The 22,617-nt window shown below is 47.8% G+C and overlaps 1 protein-coding gene across 1 annotated transcript in view; it reads left to right on the top strand.

The window, feature by feature from the left end:
- Positions 1-19,468, top strand: part of LOC143506837 (uncharacterized) — a 36,266-nt gene extending 16,798 nt beyond the window's left edge. The window contains exons 7-17 of the mRNA XM_076996454.1: positions 8,423-8,587; positions 8,739-8,881; positions 9,345-9,457; positions 11,820-11,886; positions 13,248-13,556; positions 13,678-13,777; positions 15,471-15,551; positions 15,688-15,756; positions 15,869-15,955; positions 16,907-16,949; positions 19,075-19,468. Coding sequence (XP_076852569.1) covers positions 8,423-8,587; positions 8,739-8,881; positions 9,345-9,457; positions 11,820-11,886; positions 13,248-13,556; positions 13,678-13,777; positions 15,471-15,551; positions 15,688-15,756; positions 15,869-15,955; positions 16,907-16,949; positions 19,075-19,468 — 1,571 coding nt within the window. The remainder of the gene's footprint in view (positions 1-8,422; positions 8,588-8,738; positions 8,882-9,344; positions 9,458-11,819; positions 11,887-13,247; positions 13,557-13,677; positions 13,778-15,470; positions 15,552-15,687; positions 15,757-15,868; positions 15,956-16,906; positions 16,950-19,074) is intronic.
- Positions 19,469-22,617: the final 3,149 nt, after the last annotated feature.

The following is a 22,617-nucleotide window of genomic DNA, read 5'->3' as shown; positions in this document are numbered from 1 at the left end:
CTTCATGGAGTTTAGTGCAGAGATGACATGGCTGTCATGTCTTATTACCCTCCTGCTGGGTGAGAAGTGATGTCATGGCTCATTTAGAGTGGGCGGTCTGTCATTCTTGCCATTTATGTTCAAAGGGTGTGTGTGTGTGTGTGTGAGAGAGAGAGAGGGAGAGAGAGAGAAAGAGAGAGAGCATAAGGGAGATAAAGCTGGTTGTGTGTCTCAGGTTGTGGCCACTGTGTCCTTAAAGTCTTTTGATGTTATCAGCATTTTTGATATTTGTGTGCATATTTGTGTGTTTGCGTCAGTGGCATGGTCGTTATGGTGACAGATTGTGGAAGGTTAGACTGCAGATTTTAATTGTATTTGTTTCTTTTTTAAGGACCCCACTGGTTCCCATATGTGGGTGTGTGTGGTCACCTCTACCTCTACCTCACTGCAGCATACACGCTGAAGTGCATCAGCTGTTTGATCTCTTACAGTGTGTGTGTGAGCAGTGTGGGATTACATAGAGCACTGTTTAAATGCTTCAGTGTGTGTGCAGTGTGGGATTACATAGAGCACTGTTTAAATGGTTCAGTGTGTGTGCAGTGTGGGATTACATAGAGCACTGTTTAAATGGTTCAGTGTGTGTGCAGTGTGGGATTACATAGAGCACTGTTTAAATGGTTCAGTGTGTGTGCAGTGTGGGATTACATAGAGCACTGTTTAAATGGTTCAGTGTGTGTGCAGTGTGGGATTACATAGAGCACTGTTTAAATGGTTCAGTGTGTGTGCAGTGTGGGATTACATAGAGCACTGTTTAAATGGTTCAGTGTGTGTGCAGTGTGGGATTACATAGAGCACTGTTTAAATGGTTCAGTGTGTGTGCAGTGTGGGATTACATAGAGCACTGTTTAAATGGTTCAGTGTGTGTGCAGTGTGGGATTACATAGAGCACTGTTTAAATGGTTCAGTGTGCGTGTAGTGGAATGGAGGAAACCTCAGGATCAGTCTCAGGCCTGATGGAGAATCTCCACCCCTCTGCTGCAGATGGAGAATCTCCACCCCTCTGCTGCAGATGGAGAATCTCCACCCCTCTGCATCAGATGGAGAATCTCCACCCCTCTGCATCAGATGGAGAATCTCCACCCCTCTGCTGCAGATGGAGAATCTCCACCCCTCTGCTGCAGATGGAGAATCTCCACCCCTCTGCTGCAGATGGAGAATCTGGACTGTTGTCCAATTCTTTAGCCGTCTCGGCTGACTCTCTTAGAACTGCTCTAAGCCACGTCAGCAGGTCTTGCTAACTTCTTCTGCCAAACGTACATCTCCTCCCCTCTATATAATCCCATGGCCTACATCCAGACTTCCCTTCTAAAGCTGTTTTAGCACGGTCTTCTCTGTGGCATTCATAGACACAACAACATCAACAGGTAGAGAGAGTGCTGCCTCCCTCTAAGGAAGTTTCTTTGGGTTTTGTGCTACTTTTAAGTGGATCTGGTTTTTCCTCCTTGGAAAGTGAATGTTATTTTATATATTTATTATATAACATTTTATTTATTTATTTATCTATAGTTATTTTATTTATTTACACCAGTGTTTACAGGTATGTGTGTAGTGCGTATACCGCAGGTATGTGTGTGTATGTCTATACCACATGGTGGACAGAGATTGTGTAATGAGAGCCCAGTCTGTTGACAAGACATCAGAAGGGATTGGGACTGTAATTGCTCTACTGAAGAAACACTTGCGTGGTCAGGCCGGGTGATTGAGCGTGGTGCTGCTGGATGTTTTTATACACAACCGTGTCTCTACTGTATTTGGTCTGCTACCAAAAGTATTAAGCAGTCAACCACCATTTTAACTAGACACTTTAAAAATATGTATTTTCACCAGCTTAATATTATGAATCTATGTCTGCTATATGTCGTTGTACATTACTTCATAATATTGTATTAAATACTTCAAAGACCACATTCAGTGACACATTCAATTTCTTCTAATTCAAAGCATTATTTCACAATACACTTGCTTTTCTCCACTATCAATAATAGATAAATCTAAATAATAATAATAATAATAATAGTCCTCGATAGTCTAATAATATTATATTTAATGTAATATTTAATTCACGACCCTGGATTTATGTTATGAAACATAATTGGGTTTCCTTTCATATACAATAACATTTGTCATATATGCTGCCCTTAACACGCTTACGGTTTTCGGCACATATAGATCTTATACTATGTAATCTTTGTATACTGTAAGCATACCCCTACAGAAGTGTTACGCTTGGATTACACTGGCTATATTAAAATAGAAAATCATCACAACCCACATTAGACTTAATGAAATGGTTCGTTTGTGCTGAAGACTAAATGAGCTTTAGGCTGAACAATTCTGCAGTTTTCTGAACTCCTCGATTGATGGTCTCTTTTGAATGTCAATCCTTTGTTAACATCACTGTAAAATCTTTTAAAGCAAATTAATTGTCTGCATATGGGATTCAGTTGACGTTCTGATGGATTGACTAAATCGAAACTAGTTTCGTATTGTACTCTGTGGGATCCTATTATTAACACCTAGTTTTCAAAGAGTTATGAACGCTCTTCTGTTAGGGTCACTCTACTGTTGTTAGCCGTGAACACTCTTCTGTTAGGGTCACTCTACTGTTGTTACCCATGAACAGAAGTCCTGTAAAGTTTGAGTGCACTGCTCAGACCAACGTGCTGGGCCTGACAGTTGATTGATGAGTTGAATCAGGTGCATTTAAGCAGGTCAGTCACCAAAGCCGGGCTGATCTGTGACCATCTGACCAGGGATTTGCCCCGCACTGCTACATTAACTGATATGTTGCCTTTGGGCACTGGCTGCTAAGATGTAATCAGTCCATACATCAGTGGCCAGGGATTCATCTCCCAACCCTGACTCTGCTTCTCAAAGGGTTTGTTCATCTCTGTGCAGCAGGGTGCGTTGCTTTTATGTTTAATCGCAAGACGGTACGTCACGTCCTTTCTTTGCGATCCGTTTGCCACGATCAGATTAACGATTAGCCGCCTTTATTCTGAAGCCGTCTGTGTTTGAAACCAGTTTGTGCATTTTTTCCACATCTTTTTTCTGGAAGGTTTCATTTAAAATGATATGAAACATGACTTCAATCGGAATCTTGAATTCTGTATATGGAATTTCACTCTGATCTGCATTTCCCCATCACCTACCAGAAGGCTAGTTTCTTTATTCTCAGATTTCACAGAACACTCTTCTGTTAGGGTCACTCTACTGTTGTTACCCGTGAACACTCTTCTGTTAGGGTCACTACTGTTGTTACCCGTGAACACTCTTCTGTTAGGGTCACTCTACTGTTGTTACCCATGAACACTCTTCTGTTAGGGTCACTCTACTGTTGTTACCCGTGAACACTCTTCTGTTAGGGTCACTACTGTTGTTACCCGTGAACACTCTTCTGTTAGGGTCACTCTACTGTTGTTACCCATGAACACTCTTCTGTTAGGGTCACTCTACTGTTGTTACCCGTGAACACTCTTCTGTTAGGGTCACTCTACTGTTGTTACCCGTGAACACTCTTCTGTTAGGGTCACTACTGTTGTTACCCGTGAACACTCTTCTGTTAGGGTCACTTTACTGTTGTTACCCGTGAACACTCTTCTGTTAGGGTCACTACTGTTGTTACCCATGAACACTCTTCTGTTAGGGTCACTCTACTGTTGTTACCCGTGAACACTCTTCTGTTAGGGTCACTACTGTTGTTACCCGTGAACACTCTTCTGTTAGGGTCACTTTACTGTTGTTACCCATGAACACTCTTCTGTTAGGGTCACTCTACTGTTACCCGTGAACACTCTTCTGTTAGGGTCACTTTACTGTTGTTACCCATGAACACTCTCCTGTTAGGGTCACTCTACTGTTGTTACCCATGAACACTCTTCTGTTAGGGTCACTCTACTGTTGTTTCCCGTGAACACTCTTCTGTTAGGGTCACTCTACTGTTGTTACCCATGAACACTCTTCTGTTAGGGTCACTCTACTGTCGTTACCCATGAACACTCTTCTGTTAGGGTCACTCTACTGTTACCCGTGAACACTCTTCTGTTAGGGTCACTCTACTGTTGTTACCCATGAACACTCTTCTGTTAGGGTCACTTTACTGTCTTTACCCATGAACACTCTTCTGTTAGGGTCACTCTACTGTTGTTACCCGTGAACACTCTTCTGTTAGGGTCACTACTGTTGACTTTGATCACTGACATTTTTAGGGGCTGTTCTGGACTCAGGCTGAATGACTTATATCGACTCTTGCGTTGAAGGTTAAATGTAAGGTTTGTTAAATTCACCTAAATTTATTCATTCATTATCCAATCCGCTTAATCCCGCTAGTCGGGGTCACGGGGGGGCTGGAGCCAATCCCAGCATCTCCGGGCCAAGGCAGGTACACCATGGGCAGGTCGCCAGTCCACCACATGGCCAACACACACACACACACACACACACACACTCACAACTATGGGTAATTTAGAGTGATCAATCAACCTACCATGCACGTCTTTGGACTGTGGGAGGAAACCAGAGAAACAGGGAGAACATGCAAACTCCACACAGAGCAGCCCAGACCGAGAATCGAACCCAGACCGCCTTGCTGTGAGGCGATGGTGCTAACCGCCATGCCGCCCGCCTAAATTTAAGGTTTTTAAATTCCCCAACTGCAGAATGGTGCTACATGGTTTTGTTCCAGCTTGGGTCATGAAGGTTAGAGGTTAGAGTGCACATTGAACGTGACAACTTTAATAAAAGCTGTACTTTAAAAGCTGTAATAGCGTGAATATCTCCATCAGCTGTTGCTCTTGGTGCTGAATTTATAGTCAAAAAATGTATTTCCTCTAAAGAAATTAACTATTTAAACACAAGCACCACTAGAAAATAAAACTGCTCCAAAACACCTAGACCAAATCAATGAAACTTTGTCTACAACCGTGAAATAACACAGAACCTTTTAAGTCCAGTTTTTTTTTAAATAGGTCCAGTTCCAACAGAGACTTCATTCATGGTGGAGGGTGGGGTGTCTGACGGCAGTTGCTTTGCACAGATTGCATTACTGTGGTGGCAACACTCACTCTTAATTGTTCTGAAACTGCTGAGAGAGAGAGAGAGAGAGAGAGAGAGAGAGAGAGAGAGAGAGAGAGAGAGAGAGAGAGAGAGAGAGAGAGAGAGAGAGAGAGAGAGAGAGAGAGAGAGAGAGAGAGAGAGAGAGAGAGAGAGAGAGAGAGAGAGAGAGAGAGAGAGAGAGAGAGAGAGAAGGAAGGAGAGGGAGGTTGTGCTTTAAACAGCAGCTTTAATTAGGTTCTCATGCATCCTGGAATGTGTTTTTGGCTCAGTAAGGTAGGCTGGGTTTTAATGTCCTGCTTGCTTGGCTCTGTCTGTTTCACTCCTGTCTTCGTGGGATGGTTGGTAATTGGTCATTTCAGGTACAGTTTTTGGTTAGCCTTAGGTGTGAATGTTTGGATGGGGACCAACACTGATTAACTAAGAGGCTGTCCACTACAGTTGCAAACATCTGCAGTGGATTGAAGGGCCTACAGCCTAATCTTACAGGATCCGAGTGGACTCCTACCTGGCCAGGTACCCAGTCATCTTCTCTTGATTATGCATTAATACGTATTTATATTCAAACCTCAAGCACAGGGGTGTCAAAATCTGGTCCTGGAAGGCCAAAGTCCTGTAAAGTTTGGTGAGTGCACTGCTCAGACCAACGGGCTGGGCCTGACAGTTGATTGATGAGTTGAATCAGGTGCATTTAAGCAGGTCAGTCACCAAAGCCGGGCTGATCTGTGACCATCTGACCAGGGATTTGCCCCGCACTGCTACATTAACTGATATGTTGCCTTTGGGCACTGGCTGCTAAGATGTAATCAGTCCATACATCAGTGGCCAGGGATTCATCTCCCAACCCTGACTCTGCTTCTCAAAGGGTTTGTTCATCTCTGTGCAGCAGGGTGCGTTGCTTTTATGTTTAATCGTAAGACGGTACGTCACGTCCTTTCTTTGCGATCCATTTGCCACGATCAGATTAACGATTAGCCACCTTTATTCTGAAGCCGTCTGTGTTTGAAACCAGTTTGTGCATTTTTTCCACATCTTTTTTCTGGAAGGTTTCATTTAAAATGATATGAATCATGACTTCAATCGGAATCTTGGATTCTGTATATGGAATTTCACTCTGATCTGCATTTCCCCATCACCTACCAGAAGGCTAGTTTCTTTATTCTCAGATTTCTCTTGCCTGTGATCGTCAATCCCGCCACATTCGAATCTCGGGGAAAATGTTCTTTGCTGTTACATTTCATGGTCTTTTATGCATTGTTTTTAAATCTAATCCATCTCTGACTTGTAACCAATGGAGCATTTTATAGGTAAGTAAACAATAAAAGTGAATTATTCTTTAATCAGCCCTTATACGCAATGAGTTACATGGGTGAACACATTTAAAGCCAGGTCTTCCATCACCCTGTTTAGGTAATGGCAGCTTTGAACCAGGCTAATGGGACGGGAGCGTGCCACTAAGCCCAGATCAACCGGGCCGTCCGGGGGAATGGTTACGAGGGATGTGTCCGTGTGTTGGGAGCCACATGACATTTAGAAAATCACGACTGGTATTTTCATAAATTCATGGACACACTCTTGGGAATAAGCTTAGTCTTTTACATATATTTTTATATAGTGTCTTTACAATGTGACGAGCTAAAATTTGACCTGTTTCGTGAGTGACCTGTTCTGATTTGTAAAAACGATTTATTTGAATGTGACTTTCTGCGTATTTTATTAACTGTATTTGGTTTAATAGCAAAATTTTTATCAGTTTAATAACTCCATGGATATTAATGTAGAATCAGATTTTAGGAGCCTTGTTTTATTTAATCACAAGCTTCATGAAGTTTGTGATGAAGTGGAGCCTTCGTGTGGGGGTAAAACAGAAAAAAAAAAAAACAGTTTTTTCTCTCTAGTTCTTGGATGCACACACACCTGCACACACACACACACACTAATTCACACAGACACACGCGCGCACACACACACCCCTACATCTTTAATGCAGTGAGTGCCATTAGCGGAGTGTGCAATAAATTGTATGGGGGGGGGGGGTTGTCATGCTAACATGAAGGTTTGATCTGATAGCTGTGGCCTTCGGAGATGTTCATTCTGGTCCTGCCACGGCTGAAGGACGGACCTGTCACGTTAGCGCCATGCTAGTGTTGAAGGACGGAGCCGTCACGTTAGCGTCATGCTAGTGTTGAAGGACGGAGCCGTCACGTTAGCGCCATGCTAGTGTTGAAGGACGGAGCCGTCACGTTAGCGCCATGCTAGTGTTGAAGGGCAGAGCCGTCACGTTAGCATCATGCTAGTGTTGAAGGGCGGAGCCTTCACGTTAGCGCCATGCTAGTGTTGAAGGACGGAGCCGTCACGTTAGCGTCATGCTAGTGTTGAAGGGCGGAGCCGTCACGTTAGCGTCATGCTAGTGTTGAAGGGCGGAGCTGTCACGTTAGCGCCATGCTAGTGTTGAAGGGCGGAGCTGTCACGTTAGCGCCATGCTAGTGTTGAAGGGCGGAGCCGTCATGTTAGCGTCATGCTAGTGTTGAAGGGCAGAGCCGTCACGTTAGCGCCATGCTAGTGTTGAAGGATGGACCTGTCACGTTAGCGTCATGCTAGTGTTGAAGGACGGAGCTGTCATGTTAGCTACATGCTAGTGTTGAAGGGCGGAGCTGTCACGTTAGCGCCATGCTAGTGTTGAAGGACGGACCTGTCACGTTTGCGTCATGTTTCTGGTAAAGGACAGACTTGGCACGTTCACGTCATGCTTGTGGTCACGCGGTCATGCTTGGACGTCTCTGTAAAGGTGTTCACTGAAGGAAAGACACTCTGCTAGTCTCCTAGTCACCTGAAGACAGGCCTTGTGTTTCATTACTGCTGTTGTTGGTGTCCACCACCCCAGTGATTGAACACAAGCACGGGCTTGTTCGGTGGTGGCGTGCCTGAAATGGTGATCCGATGACCTTCACCCCAGGCTCTCGTTTGGGATGATGCAGTGATCCAGAGCTCAGTGCTCACCCCATCAGGGGGTTTCATTCATTCACTTATGGAAAGCACGTAAAAGAAAGCAATTACAGCTTTCTTTGTGGCTTTTTTGTTGCATGTAGATCTCTGGTGGTTCATGTAAAAGGTAGACCATGCATCCTTGAGACACCGAGAGTGTGTGTGTGTGTGTGTGTGCGTGTGTGCTTGGTGTTATGCTGATCTTCAACTGGGTATTTTTGTTAAAAGGTTAAAGGTTATGATTCTGAGGGTTAGATGATGGATCCCCCTCAGTGATCGTGTGCTTCTGCTGTGCTGAGACCCTGCTAAGCAGCTTTGACACCATCTCCTTCTCTTTGGACCACAGTGTGTATGCGTGAGGACCTTCTCTCTGATGGAGCACACAGGAACCTCGCCTTGCTGTTTCACCTGGAGTGCAGCTACGCCTGTCTGACCTACTACGAGTACCGCAAAGCTAAAGACCACCTGCAGAAAGCACGCCAGCTCTCGGGACTCGAAATCAACATGACAGGTGGGTGGCACAGGGGGGGGCTGTGCTGTCCCCCCAAACGATCAGGGTGGGTGTGGCTGTAGGAGAGACAGAGGGAATGATTTAAAGGAGGGTGGAGGAGGGAGTGGAGTAGAATGGGTGGGTGATTGATGTTGTTGTGTTGCGTTCTCAGGCGCTCTGGGGAAGAGAACTCGTTTTCAGGAGAATTTTCTTGCCCAGCTCATCCTCAGTGTAAAGAGGAAGGATGATTCTCCTGTTCCCGAGAGCGAGGGCAACCTCTCACCTGCACCCACGCCCAGACACCTCCTGCCAAAGGTATGAACAGGTGCACGTAGCAGTAATCTCTTAATATTGTGCACTATTCGCCATGACCACCAGGTGGTGACCTTTGCTCTTGGGTTTACTACAGAAATGACATTGAATTGCAATGAAGGTCATGCTGTCTGGTAATACATTTTATGCAGATGTCTCCATCTGTTTCTTTCTGTCTCTGTCTGTCTCTCTATCTGTCTAACCCTGATGTTCTTGATGATGTTCACAGCTCTCTGGAAGGGCTCGTAGGGAGTTGGTGTTCTACAGATCTTTCTCGGCATGCTCCGAGAAGATGTTTTCTTCTTTTCTGTTTTGGTGGCCGCGTTTTAGTGCATCTCATCTACCGGCTTTAGGATGTCTAAGATCAGTCCAGCGTGCCTGTGCACCTTTACAGACGACCCATGTGTGTGCAGGCGTGTGTATGTGTGTCTTACGTTGAAACTGTGGTTTTTGGTTCTGTGTGCAGGACCACCAGCTGGACGATGATACGGTGCTAAACCAGATGACCCTGGCCGAGCCGTGTGAGCTGCAGCTCCCGGAGCTGAGAGCCGAGGAGCAGGCCCTCATCCTGGGGGTGTGGTGAGTCCTCCAGCCGCCGACGCTGCTCCCAAACACCGCCACGCCGCACGCTCAGCCCCGTGTTTACTGGAACTTTTAATGCTAATGATGACACTGGGTTTAAAAGCTCACTGTTTCAAATCTTGCTGAGAGATTGTCGGCTTGTGGAATTTCAGGAATATTTTGGAGTCGTTAAAAGTCTCACGCAGACTTGAAAAGAATTGGATAATTTTTTGGATCAAATCATGGAATATCAGGGATTTTTGTTTGTAGCATTTCTAGTGTTTAGCTGCCGTTCGAGTGCTGAATGTTGACGTGTTTCCCATGATGTGGGAGTGGTGGTGATTGGTCAGTTTTTCCGTGGCCTTTATTTCTTGTTCATTCTAGGTCGTGGAACATCAGTGTTTTAGTCAGTAAAAGTCAGAGAGTTTGACATTTGACTTGGGAGTGCTGTTGGCAACACATCAATGTAATATACTTACTCAAGTGTGAACAAGTGTCCGTGTGTGTGTGTATGCAGGGTGTGGTTGAATGGGTGGTGTGTCCGTGTGTGTGTGTGCGCCTGTGTGTGCGTGTTCCTTTGTTTGTGTTCTTGTTGTTTAATTCCTGATTTGTAAACCTCCGTGTGTGTGTGCGTCACTGTGTGTGTGCGTCACTCTGTGTGTGTTTGTTTTCTCCTTATAGTCGTTTCATTCCGGAGCTGTAAACCTCTGTGTGTGTGTGTGTGTGTGTGTGTGTGTGCTGCTTATGTAGAGGTTGTAGCAGGACTGTTCAGCAGATTTTGGAGCCCCTGGGTGTAATTAACGCCCCACTCTCCACCCCTCACACCCCCACAGCTCATTCTAGTGGAGGCGGAGCTGGCTGCGGGGGGTGGGGCTTAGTGATTGTGAGGCGGGGCTCCAGAGTCTCGCTGTCATTAGCTCCGCCCACTCTTTTCTGTCCTGACTGGCCACAGACGCGTGTAATTCTACACGGCAGCAGAATTAATTCCACTGAGTGACGCTCAGAGCTGTGAATCTTCACCCTCTTAACCTCGTACTACGCTTGCAAACTTCACGCTCCATCAAGCTGCCTTTGGTAAACACTGATCAACCTCTCCACCGCTTGTGTACTCGTATACTCAGGTCAATTATGTTTGTATTTGTCATTTAATGCCCTGACAAAGTGGGGTGGGCCTTCTGGATTTTATTGGGCCGAACCTAAACGACTCGGGCGAGCAGACAGACTGTGGTGCTGCTTGGATCAGAGCTGCACAGACAAACAGCTTCTACTCTTGATTGACGGCTTCACAGCTAAGATGTCGTATTTCACACCAAACACACACAGTTGCGGTGAATTAACGCATAAATGAAGATAATCACGTGAACTGTTTGTGCAAACCCCTGTGGACCTCTAAAGACGTGCGACAGGCCATTCTTACTGCATTCCGTGTTAGATAATTGCCAAGTTGTGAAATTGAGGTGATTATAGGATTATAATGATATAATGATCCTAGATCCTAGCATGAGAGTATGTGTGATGGCTTCAAAGTTGTAATACAGTAGCTGTACTTTTCCAGTGGTATTTTCACTTTTCCCAAGTGAAAATACCACTGGAATTATATACACACAATAGAAATCCCAAACCCCCCCCCCCCCCAGCCTCGGTCTGGCTGTTTTAGGGTGGTGTCGGCCGTATCCCGACCACGACCTAGCAGAACAACAACCCAGACACTTCAGTTTGGTTATCTTCTGGATAGAGGACGTCTTGCGGCCAACACATTTCCATCAGTGCCTTTAATCTCATAATGGCTGGCTGTCACAGATGATTATATGCGACGTGTGAAAGATCTATATTGCGGAGACTGCCCCCTGAGGATGAGGAGAAGTTATGGAGGAAGGGGGCGGGGTTATGTGGGTGCTGATGGAGCCGTTGTTGCACACCGCCCGCTACATCAGAATTCAAGACACCATTGAGTCAGACTACTAAACTACAGGAGTCAATGTCATTACCTAAATCAAATCAAATCAAATTTATTTGTATAGCGCTTTTCACAACACACGTTGTCACAAAGCAGCTTTACAGGATTTACAAGGTTAACAATACTATGGGTCCAAATCCCTAATGAGCAAGCCAGAGGCGACAGTGGCAAGGAAAAACTCCCTAGATGGTGGGGAATAGGAAGACCTAGTGTTTTGCAAGTTAGACGTTTGCCAAGAAGCACAAATAACCATAGGCAGACATACAATTTAAGAACAACGGCAAGTGGTATCAGCCGAGTGAGTGCTAAGGGTTGGAGCTTGATGAGGCTACCTCTGTGCTCCGCTCCGTCTTTGTGACGTGGCCATGTGCCCCTCGTCACCTTGAGGTTTGTTCACGCTGTTTCTATTTCTCCCTCTTTCAGCACCGACTTCCAGAAGAACAATCCGGTCCACAAACTAAACGAAGAGGAGCTTCTGGCCTTCACGACAGTAAGTCATGACTGGGTGTGTGTGTGTGTGTGTGTGTGTGTGTGTGTGTGCGTGCACGCTCGTGCGCACGTGTCTGCGTGCGTGTGCGGCGTGTTCCGTGCCTCGTGGCCTTGGCCTTGCCCCGGTGTCTCCATGGTACCATAGGGGGCCGTAAACCTGAAGGAAACGCCGAGTCGTGCTTTGGCTGTGCGTGTTAGCATGGTCCGATCCACATCATCCATCTCCTTCCACTTCTAGCGCTTGGGCAGGACTGCATCCGATTTCAGGTTAAAATGATCTGGTCCAAATGCAAACCTAAAAACAGCTCAGTGAGATCACATCCTTGTGTTGATGAGAGGCCACTGCATTAGTATTTTAGCACCGTCACTGATGACTGTCATAAAAATGGCAAAGTGATTTAAAAACATCCGTGATATGTACAGAAAATTCTGTTCATTTATTTATAATTCAGAACAGGTGGCTGGAATACATTATGAATATGTAAAAAAAAAATGTTTAACCATGCTTAAAACTAGACCAACAGACGGACCATTTTCTTCAGCTGCTGGAGCTCATACACTGTGTCACAACATCACAGTGACAACAGCCAAAACTGTCCAAATGCAAACTAATGGATAAGGGTCAAAGGTCAAATGAAGGAACCTGCTGAGAGCAGTTACACTGGCCCTTTACCACCTTGATAAACTCTCCATGGAAACTTGTGGGCACGTTGCCATATCCACAGCAGTTTTGTGTTGTCCTCAGACAGTTGTGGGCAGCATGTCAGAGGTAATTAAAGCATGTAGTAACATACCTGAAGGAAACGGTTTATTAGACGTCTCTGTTTCCTTCTGCTGAAAGCGTCTTTCTTGCGTCAAATAAGCAGACGACGCATTTCTTACAGCGGGCGACGTACGTTCAGACAGCATCTATTATTCACGAGTTCTCATCCCACAGAACAATTATGTGTGATTTATTTCTGTTTCTGAGCAGCATCGTTTGCAATTTGCTCTCCTCCCCCACCTCCTCAAACGTGTGCACGTGGACACACACGCGCGCACACATGCGTACACACACACACACTCAACACTACACTGCACGCTCACCCTGGCTGTGTTTAGCACATGCTGATTGAAGGTTCCTGCTCTGTATCTCCATCTCCTGTAAGAGTGACAGACCGTATTAATGTTCAGTATGAATGTTCCGTATTAATGTTCCGTATTGATGTTAATTTGCTCAGCTGACTTGTTTCAGCTTGTGCTTGTTTTTTCTTCTCATCTGACCCCCCAGAAAAGAACATTTGTATGCATGTCTTCCCTGTCGTCATGGTTTCTGGGTCCATTTGCATTTGTTATGTTTCCTTTTGCCGGCTCTCCTCGCAGAAGTTTTGCCGTGTCCCGACACCGCGCTCTGGGCCGCCGTGTCCCGACACCGCGCTCTGGGCCGCCGTGTCCCGACACCGCGCTCTGGGCCGCCGTGTCCCGACACCGCGCTCTGGGCCGCCGTGTCCCGACACCGCGCTCTGGGCCGCCGTGTCCCGACACCGCGCTCTGGGCCGCCGTGTCCCGACACCACGCTCTGAGCCGCCGTGTCCCGACACCGCGCTCTGGGCCGCCGTGTCCCGACACCGCGCTCGGGGCCGCCGTGTCCTGATTTGTGAGAAGGGCAGAAGCATCTTCCACGGATCTTGTGTGGGATCAATTATTTGCGATTGGCGTTTTGACCTCAAGCCAAATCCGCTTTCCTCAACAATCAGGATCAAGTGTCCTAGCCAGGATTTTGAACCTTGGGCGAACGTGTCTGTTTCTTAAGGCTGACATGTTCACACCTGACCTCAGGGACACCTTCCTGTTTTCCCCTTATCTTGTTACTGAGCTGACGGAGGCCCTGTTGGAGCTGGTAATGGATGCTGGTGTGGTTAGCGTGGGGGCTGTTGGGATTGTGGTCTAGGAAGCCCACTCACCCTCCTGTTCTGACAGCCACGCGCTCGTCCAGACATACCTACTCCCGTCCCAAAGACGTCTAGACGAGCCGTAAGACATGGATGCATTGCACACGGCGTCTAGCATGGGCGCGTCAGCTTAGAGATACGAGAGGGCGTTGGGGTGTAATCTGATGGACTGGAAAAGAAACTTGACTGAGTTCAGAAACCACACGTCCCCTGAACCCAGCAGTGGCAGTAGCACCACCACTGTGTCTATTTCTCTTTTGCCTAAAGCTTTTACATCAGTTTGGTCAGACGTGGTGACCAGACGTCGTTGAGGTTTCCATCCAAAGCCTCTCGCATTGAGCTGTGTGGGCCGAGGTCTGGCCCCAGCCACGGCTAGACTAGCTGTCTGAGTGTGTGGGTTTGTAGACATGTATGATGGGAATGCAGTGCATGCTGGGAAGGGCCTGGCTCAGGAGGGGTGTTCTCATGCTGGGACCAGCAGCCTGTGCCATGCTGGATCCATAAAGGCTCAAAGGCTCTTTCACCATCTCGACTCGATGACTTTAATGGAACGAGTCATGCACCTCTAGAACTATATAGCGCTGCTTAGTTTACCTTCTCTACAGACCAGCAGGCCTCCAACAATAACATGGCTGATGGTCCATGACGAGGGGTCAGAATTCACACACCCCCTCCAAACATGAGCGTTTTTCAGAACCACTGAGCAGAGTGTAAATGGCAAGGCAGCTGAACCAGCACTTTTGCAGAACCACAAGGGAGATTCACAGCTCAGTCTCGCGTCTCACTAAATACCCCCTCCCCCCTCCTGTGGTAATCACTTTTTGTGGGTGTTTGAGCAGGTTGGGGGGGGGTAGAATAGAAGCATTTTGTTTAATGAACCATGTTGTCGGGCCGGGGCACGTGGGTAGAGGTGGGGCCTGGGTAATTCTGCCCTCTAGCTGTGAGTGTAAACCCCACACACACACGTCCCACAAACCCTGCTCCCCTCTGTCCATTACTGCCGACGTCCTCGAATAACACATTCCCGTCAGTGAGACAGGAAGCGATGGCTAATTTGGCACGGTTACACTTAATCTGGAGGTTATTGCTCTCCTATAGACGTTTCATTTATCGCACAGCTCCCATATGGAACATAATGGTTATACTTATTGAAACTTTTAAAAAGAAGTGAACTGGGATATACTTACTACTGGCTGAGAAATGAAGTCTATATGGTTTTGTAATGTTTACCATTAATCTTCTTTATAGGCCAGTGCAGTATAATAAGAAGTTAATAGTTTCTTTATTAATTTCAATGAGTGCAGGAGCCCTAATACCTAACACAGCTTGGTGTGTGTGTGCTGGGGGTTTTGGGGGGAGGGGGTTGTTGGCGAGCGTATTTGTGTGTTGAATGTCTTCGTCGCTGTCGTTTGCTGATGATGAGAGTGACTACATTCCCGTCTAAATCCCGTTGGAGTCCAGCAGAATTGTTTTCACTTCAGCTGCAGCGTGTCCGACATGAATCACCGGGTTCACCGCCGTTCTGGACGAGTTCCGCAGCCTGCAACGTCACACGTGCTGCGACGTCACACGTGCTGGGGTGTCACCCAACGGCCGTCATTGAGGGATCCACATATTGCCCCTAAAACGACGACTTTCGCTTCCTCCTTCCCAGAGTTCTGTGCTGCCGGCTCTTTGTCGTCCTCCTCTCAGGCCAACAGGACGTATGTGGCCACCAGGGCATTGTGTCCCATTGGTCAGCATTTTCCTTCCCAGTGATTGGCTCCATCCAAGGAGAGATGTCATTCGCCCATTTAATCAAGCGAGTCGTGGTTGGTGTTGCCTCCGGTATGCGATGCTGCGTTTTTTTGGGGTCGTGTGTTCCCCCACAGTGCCCTTGATTCTCGGAGCTCTGGCCGCTCCAGTGCGGCCCGTGAAGACGCCCGTTCTCGTCCTGATGGGTGCAGCTTGGGCCACGTCCCCCCTGGACACATTTCAGTCTCGTCCCCCTGGAGCTGTTCTTTCTCTGGAATGGGACGAGTGGTCTTCACGCCATGTCCTCCTTTTGCACAGATTTGTGTCGGAACAAAATGTCCGGTCACGTGTTTGAGCTGCCGGCCGCCGTCTCTGGCCCGGTGGCACGTCTCACCGACAACGACAGTACGAGTAGCATCAGAAGCTGTTAAAAGTTAATGGCTGGTTGTCATAGAGCTGTGTGACTGTGATGATTCAGGTGATTCAGGCATGTGTAGTCATGGGGATCGATTGAACTTCACAACAGGAGCGTGTCAGATCTAAGTTCCTTATTTAAGTGCTTTGGAAAAACTGAACCAGAGCGCCAAGAGAGAGACTCTGTGGGATTCGTGTGTTTTTTTCTTTACCTTTCCTTGCATTCTGATTTGTGGCTAACGGGCCAGAAAGATCAAATAAAGCTTTTCCAAGAGGTTTTTTCATCCAAAAAAGCTGAAATGTATCTGAGCCAGGTCTAGTGAGGGGTTTTAGGTCACAAGAATTCATGTAACTGTTAACAGTGGACAGCATAATTGAGAGGCATGATTGCTGACCCCTGGTGCCTGGCCCTGACCCCTGACCCCTGGTCCATGCCCCTCCCTACAGTATCTGTGTTTGACACACAGGTTGCTTGGCTTGACGTCCTGCTCCTGTTCTGTGTCAGCTGATGAGATGGTTACTGGATGTTTGGTTGGTTTTCTGTGCGTACCTCCAGAGCCACGGAGACGTTGTTGCTTGTGCCCCTTATTATATCGCTGGAAACACACCTACAGTTTATTTTTAGGATAAGCGACAAATTACTGTTTAACTTTTCATTTCTTTGGAGCTGTGTGCGCACGTGCGTCTCGGCATACGTGTGTGTTTCCCCACAGTGTCGGGACGCCAGCCATAACAAAGAACACAGACCAGAAGGTTCCTCTCTCCTTCCACTTTAGGGACGTCCTCTTTTGCCCCTGACCGTTCGATGGTGCGACACCTACCGCTTTTTACAAGCAGCACGCGGTGCTCAGGCCGTCTGGGGACCCTCCTCTGATGCGTGCGCTCCTGGGGCCTGACCTCTGACCTCTGGGCGTGACCTCACAGGGCTGCTCCTGTGAGCAGGCATCTTCCCAGCCTACACGTGGATCCAGGAGTCTGCAGGCTGGTTAGATGGTTGTCACACGGCCAGCACGCTCCAGCACATTTGAGTTCGTTTCTGGTTGTCTGGTGAAGTTTCGTTGGCTGCCCCAGAGGGTTTGCTGATCAGTTATAGAGTATGACATGACCGCTCAATGTTCAGTGTCTTCTTATTTGAACTCAGTGGACAGTGTATTGGAAATATAGACCAATAGACCAGGGCATCTAAATCTTCAGATTCAGTCTTTTTGCATCATACGTCCCATCAAAATTAACGATGCATTTGTTGTGCGAGGGCCTCGGTGCTGATGGCGAATTTATATTATTTTTGATCCTTGCAATTGATCTTGTGCTTCAAGTGTTTTTGTACATGCAGATGTAGAAATATAAAAATTTCCACCACAAGACCATTTGAATCTTTCTATTGGATTTTGCCGTTAAGATGTGTACAGTTCTGCCCTTCTTGTGCGGGCCTGAGGACCCCGGACCTGCTTAGCTGTCCTAGTGTTTGGCCTGAGGACCCCTGACCTGCTTAGCTGTCCTAGTGTTTTGCCTGAGGCGGAGTGGTGCCACTTACGCCTGCAGCACATGTAGTGTGGAGGACTGCTGTCTAGAGGTAGAGAGAGAGGGAGGGAGAGAGAGGGAGAGAGAGAGAGGGAGAGAGAGAGAGGGAGAGAGGGAGAGAGAGGCCATTGCAGTATCAACTTCAGCACGGAAATCTGCTCAGAAAGCGGAGACGTTTGCAGGGAAACAGGTCAGCCGCGGAGGTTAATTTATAGCCACAGCGTTTATGTGGCCGTCTCACCATAAATCTCTTCAGGACGCCAAGCGCCAAAGCCCTGATGCATTTACCAGACACTTTGCTTTTCATGAATATCTCTAAATAAATTCATATATATAGAAGAAACCCCCTCTGCTGCTGGCTTTATTAGGAGATTAAGTCATCGCCTCTTAAAGGAAACAATCACCTTTGCATAACTCGTCTCACTTCATTAAGCTATTTGTTGAAAGTCATCCTAAAAGACAGCAGGATCGAGAAAGTGCACGCAAACCTGAGAGAAAGGCGATAAATATTTAATCACTTTTGTATGCAACAAAAGCAGAGAGAGAACATGAACTGTGTGTCTGTGTGTCTGGCCAGTGAAGGTTCGGTCCTGTGCACCTGGGCATCTTCATCATGTTGAGAAGCTCTTACCTGGTTCAGCGCTCACTGGACTACCAAACTAGCCAGGGACAGATTCCTTTCTGTTTTTCATCTATCTCTCTTTCTCTGTCTGTCTGTCTGTCTCTGTCTGTCTGTCTGTCTCTCTCTCTCTGTCTGTCTGTTTGTCCCTGTCTTTCTCTTGCTCGCTCTCTCTCTCTCTCTCTCTCTCTCTCTCTCTCTCTCTCTCTCTCTCTCTCTCTCTCATGACTTGTGTGAGAAGCCTTCACCATGGCTCGCCCTGTCTGTCGGAGTCAGAGCTGAAGCTTGTGGAGTTGTGGGGATGTGCTGTTGCCGTATCCAGCGTGCTTGGGGGTTGGTTGGGGGTTGTAGCTGGCCCGGACTGCTCTGACAGACAGCGCCATAGCTCATGGGGCATGCGAGACTGAATACCCCCTCCGTCCTGGGGTACTCCGCCCCCCTCCACCCCCCTCCACCCTGGGGTACTCCTGATCTGATTGAACAAATAGGGTTTCCCGAACCTCCTTGTCTGCTGCTTGGCTTTTACGTTTAGTGCCCTCGATTGGGATAATAGATCAGGTTGGAATTGACGTAGATGTTCAAGTGTCTTGTTTATTTCAGGTCTTCAAGGTTCTTTTCACACTTGAGGGACAAACTGCCTTGTTTAGAAGAACTGGAGGTCAGAGGTCGGCACGGTGGTTTGGCGGCTGTGAGGGAAGGCATTCTTTCTGCTATTCCAGATTTGCCCTGGTCATGTAGCTGCTGGACTTGGGTTATATCTGGTTATATCGGGTTATATCGGGTTATATCGGGTTATATCTGGTTATATCGGGTTATATCGGGTTATATCGGGTTATATGGTACCACGCCATGTAGGCCTATGGGCTGGACTCGTTGTGTTTAATTCAAAAGGGTGTTAGCTGCTGCACACCGATCTCTCTCAGTGGAATTGTTGCTACATTGCTCTCCTGCCGGTTCATGCAACCTGCAGGGCGCGCGTGGTCAGCCTGCAGGGCGTGCGTGGTCAGCCTGCAGGGCGCACGTGGCCATCCTGCAGGGCGCACGTGGCCATCCTGCAGGGCACCAGTGGTCAGCCTGCAGGGCACCAGTGGTCAGCCTGCAGGGCGCGCGTGGCCATCCTGCAGGGCGCGCGTGGCCATCCTGCAGGGCGCGCGTGGCCATCCTGCAGGGCGCGCGTGGCCATCCTGCAGGGCGCGCGTGGCCATCCTGCAGGACACACGTGGTCAGCCTGCAGGGCACCAGTGGTCAGCCTGCAGGGCACCAGTGGTCAGCCTGCAGGGCACCAGTGGCCATCCTGCAGGGCGCGCGTGGTCAGCCTGCAGGGCGCACGTGGCCAGCCTGCAGGGCACACTTGTCTACACTGAAAGGCTTTTTAAAGGTTATTGCAGCAGGACCTTGCAATAAGGTGTGTAAGACGAGACTCTGGTCTCTCCCACGCTCTGGTAACGTCTTAATACGGCGGGACGTCCAGCTTCCCGCACTCTTCTGCGTTTCATTTTACGCTAAAGGAATCGTTTGTTTGATGTAACGCAGAAGATTAATGAGTTCACGTAGGAAGTCTGCTTGTCATTCCGGTCGCGGAACTGCTCCGTCTAGCCGACACGGTGGAGTTAACAACGGGGCTGCGGTGAGCTAATGTCTGAAGTTGTTCCCAGGGAGCCTCCGTGCTCACCAGCATACCTGAGCCGACACCGGGCACCTTGGCTCTGCGGGTCTGATTCTGCATGGGCTCCACTGTCGCGGTACCCCTGAACCCGAGCGCTCTGACTGGTGCGTCTCACTCAGGAGCGTGGCGAGGGAAAGTGGGTGGTGTTTACGCAGACCCTCTGACTGGATGAAGCCAAACGTCTTGCAGGCCCCGTTGAAAGCGCAGAGCCCTCTTGAAACAGGAGGACGCTCACTAACCTTGAAGTCAGACGTATCTTTTCATCAAGAAACTCAAGTTTGTGCCTAGGAAAGTGACAAGTGATTCAGAGCTGGGGGAGTCCGGGGCGAGTCCGGTCTGAGTCCGGTGCGAGTCTGGGAGAGTCCGGTGCGAGTCTTTTCCATATCTCGCTCTGAAATCTGCTCAATATATGAGAACAAATGCACTTATGAGCTCATGACAGTTTCTGTCTCAGCAGTTCACTTTTCCATTTTGATTTCAGAGAAAACTGCAGTGCAGGGTCGTGGTGCTCCCAGGGTTGGCCACTTTCTCATAACATCCAGCATCAAATGCTGCCAGATTTGACAGTATAAAAGCATAGCTGTGGAGGGCACGGGGCACCACAGAAGGTTTTTCAAGATATCTGCGCTGGAATTCGTGATGTGGCTTGAACAAAAGAACTTGTTTCAGCTCTCACTGCCTCTCTGGTTAATTAAAGTAATAAAGGTTAGGACATGGATCACTGAACAGGAGGCCCTCATGCACCTCCATTAGACAGCTTGTTCTTAAATCTCTCTCGCCACCTCTCTCTCTCTCTCTCTCTCTCTCTCTCTCTCTCTCTCTCTCTCTCTCTCTCTCTCTCTCTCTCTCCAGGCATTTATTCCACCTTTAGCAGGAGTCCCAGCCCCTAATGGTGAAGGACCTCCCTACGTGTTGGGACTGAACAGCCCAGACACGTCAACTCTTCTCAGGAGTGGCTTGCTTCCATCTCTGGACAGATACGATCAATATTAATTAATAACATTTAATGAGCTCTTCCTGAAACCTCATGAATGTATAAAATGGAAATTTCAGTTTAAAAACAGGCGCTTTGCTTGCCCAAACTTTTGCAAAGCGTCCTGTACAATTTGTATTTTGGAGAAGACACTTGGAGAAAAAAAATTCCATATTCCTCCATCCCTTTTCCAGTAGGGCACACGTTGAAATCCAACACACCCACTAGACAGACTCTAAAGTCCTTCCCCCTGTAGAGAAGTGCCTGTCTTCTCCACCCTGTGAAGGTAACAGGTGTTGCCTGGCTCGTGTTTCCCTGTGAAGCCCCTGCTGGTCTTGGGCCCTGCTTGGGAAAGTAATACATGGGCTTTTGTTTTGTTTTCTGATAATCACATTTGAAAGCAGTGGATTACGATCTTTTGCTTGTATTTGGAAGGATCAAGCGTGATTAAAGCCATATTTTGCTCCCGTATTTTCTGAGGATGTTGTTTGGATTCTGTCTGGGTTTAAGGCCTCTTCTTTGAGGTTTTGGTCAGGGTGTAGAACTCAAAGGCCTTGCGTTCTCTTTTATGTGTCTCTTGTTTTCCCACACATGTCCTAAAAGACCATGTGACTGTCAGGCTCCTGAACTCATTTGTGGTGACGTTCTTCTATCGGTTAGGCCTCTCCCACACACAGTAACTTCTCGGTTAGGTCTCTCCCACACACAGTAACTTCTCGGTTAGGTCTCTTCCACACACAGTAACTTCTCAGTTAAAGCTCTCCCTCACACAGTTTTTCCCCAGCGAGATCTCTCCCACACACAGTCATTTCTCAGTGAAATCTCTCCCACACACAGTAATTTCTCAGTGAGATCTCTCCCACACAGTAACGTCTCTCACACAAATGCCCTTTCCTGGCAATCTCACTGTTTCTGTGGAACACTCTCTCTCCCTCGCTCATTCATTTCTGCATGTTTTTATCCACTTTTATCTTCCTGTGTGTGTGTGTGTGTGTGTGTGTGTGTGTGTGTGTGTGTGTGTGTGTGTGTGTGTGTGTGTGTGTGTAAAAAACTGGTGGAAGTAAGACCTCCCTTGAAATTCTGATAAGGACATGTGAAGCAAAGCCAAGCGTGTAGGGCAAACCCGCTGACATCATCCTGGCGGCGTTGTTGATGTCCGCTGGTGGGCAGGATGGTGGGCGTCTCTCCAGGACCACATTAACCCCCTCACTCGCCCCGCAGGGAGTGGCCCTCTCCTCCTTAGACATCTTTACATAAGTTAAAAAAATAAAATAAAAAAATGGAATTTGCACAGTAAGTGTTTAATGTCTGACTTTGCCGCCGTGGTTTGGTGGTATTTCTTGATTGTGAGTTGACGCTCCTCAGGGGCTGTGTGGCTGGACACGGTGCGGTGGGTCCGGTTCCAACACTAATGTTTCCCCTCGCCGAGCCCTGATACGCGTTACCATAGCAACCCAGGTTCGAGGGGTGGGGTTGGGGGGGTCTTTGTGAAGTTATTTTTCTGTTCCACCACGTCCCCTGTGGGAGGAAGGGGCTTTGTGATAATCATCTTTTCAACTTGGTGCGGAAGTGAGGGACGAGGAAGAAGACGACCTCTACTGGGACTTGTGCTGGGGTTTTATTCTTTCTTCCTTCCACAATCTCTCCCCCACCTCCCCGATATATTCCTACCACATCTTTTAATCTTCACACCAACCCAAAACTGAGAGGCGTGTGTGTAGATGTGTGTAGATGTGTGTGTGTGTGTGTGTGTGTGTGTGTGTGTGTGTGTGTGTGTGTGTGTGTGTGTGAAGATGTGTGTGAATGGGTGGGTGTGTGGGTAGGGGAGTGTTTGTGTGTGTGTGTGTGTGTGTGTGTGTGTGTGTGTGTGTGTG

This window comes from Brachyhypopomus gauderio, unplaced genomic scaffold (assembly GCF_052324685.1).
Source record: "Brachyhypopomus gauderio isolate BG-103 unplaced genomic scaffold, BGAUD_0.2 sc546, whole genome shotgun sequence".
Taxonomy (NCBI): domain Eukaryota; kingdom Metazoa; phylum Chordata; class Actinopteri; order Gymnotiformes; family Hypopomidae; genus Brachyhypopomus; species Brachyhypopomus gauderio.
This window is presented reverse-complemented; position numbering and strand designations above follow the sequence as displayed.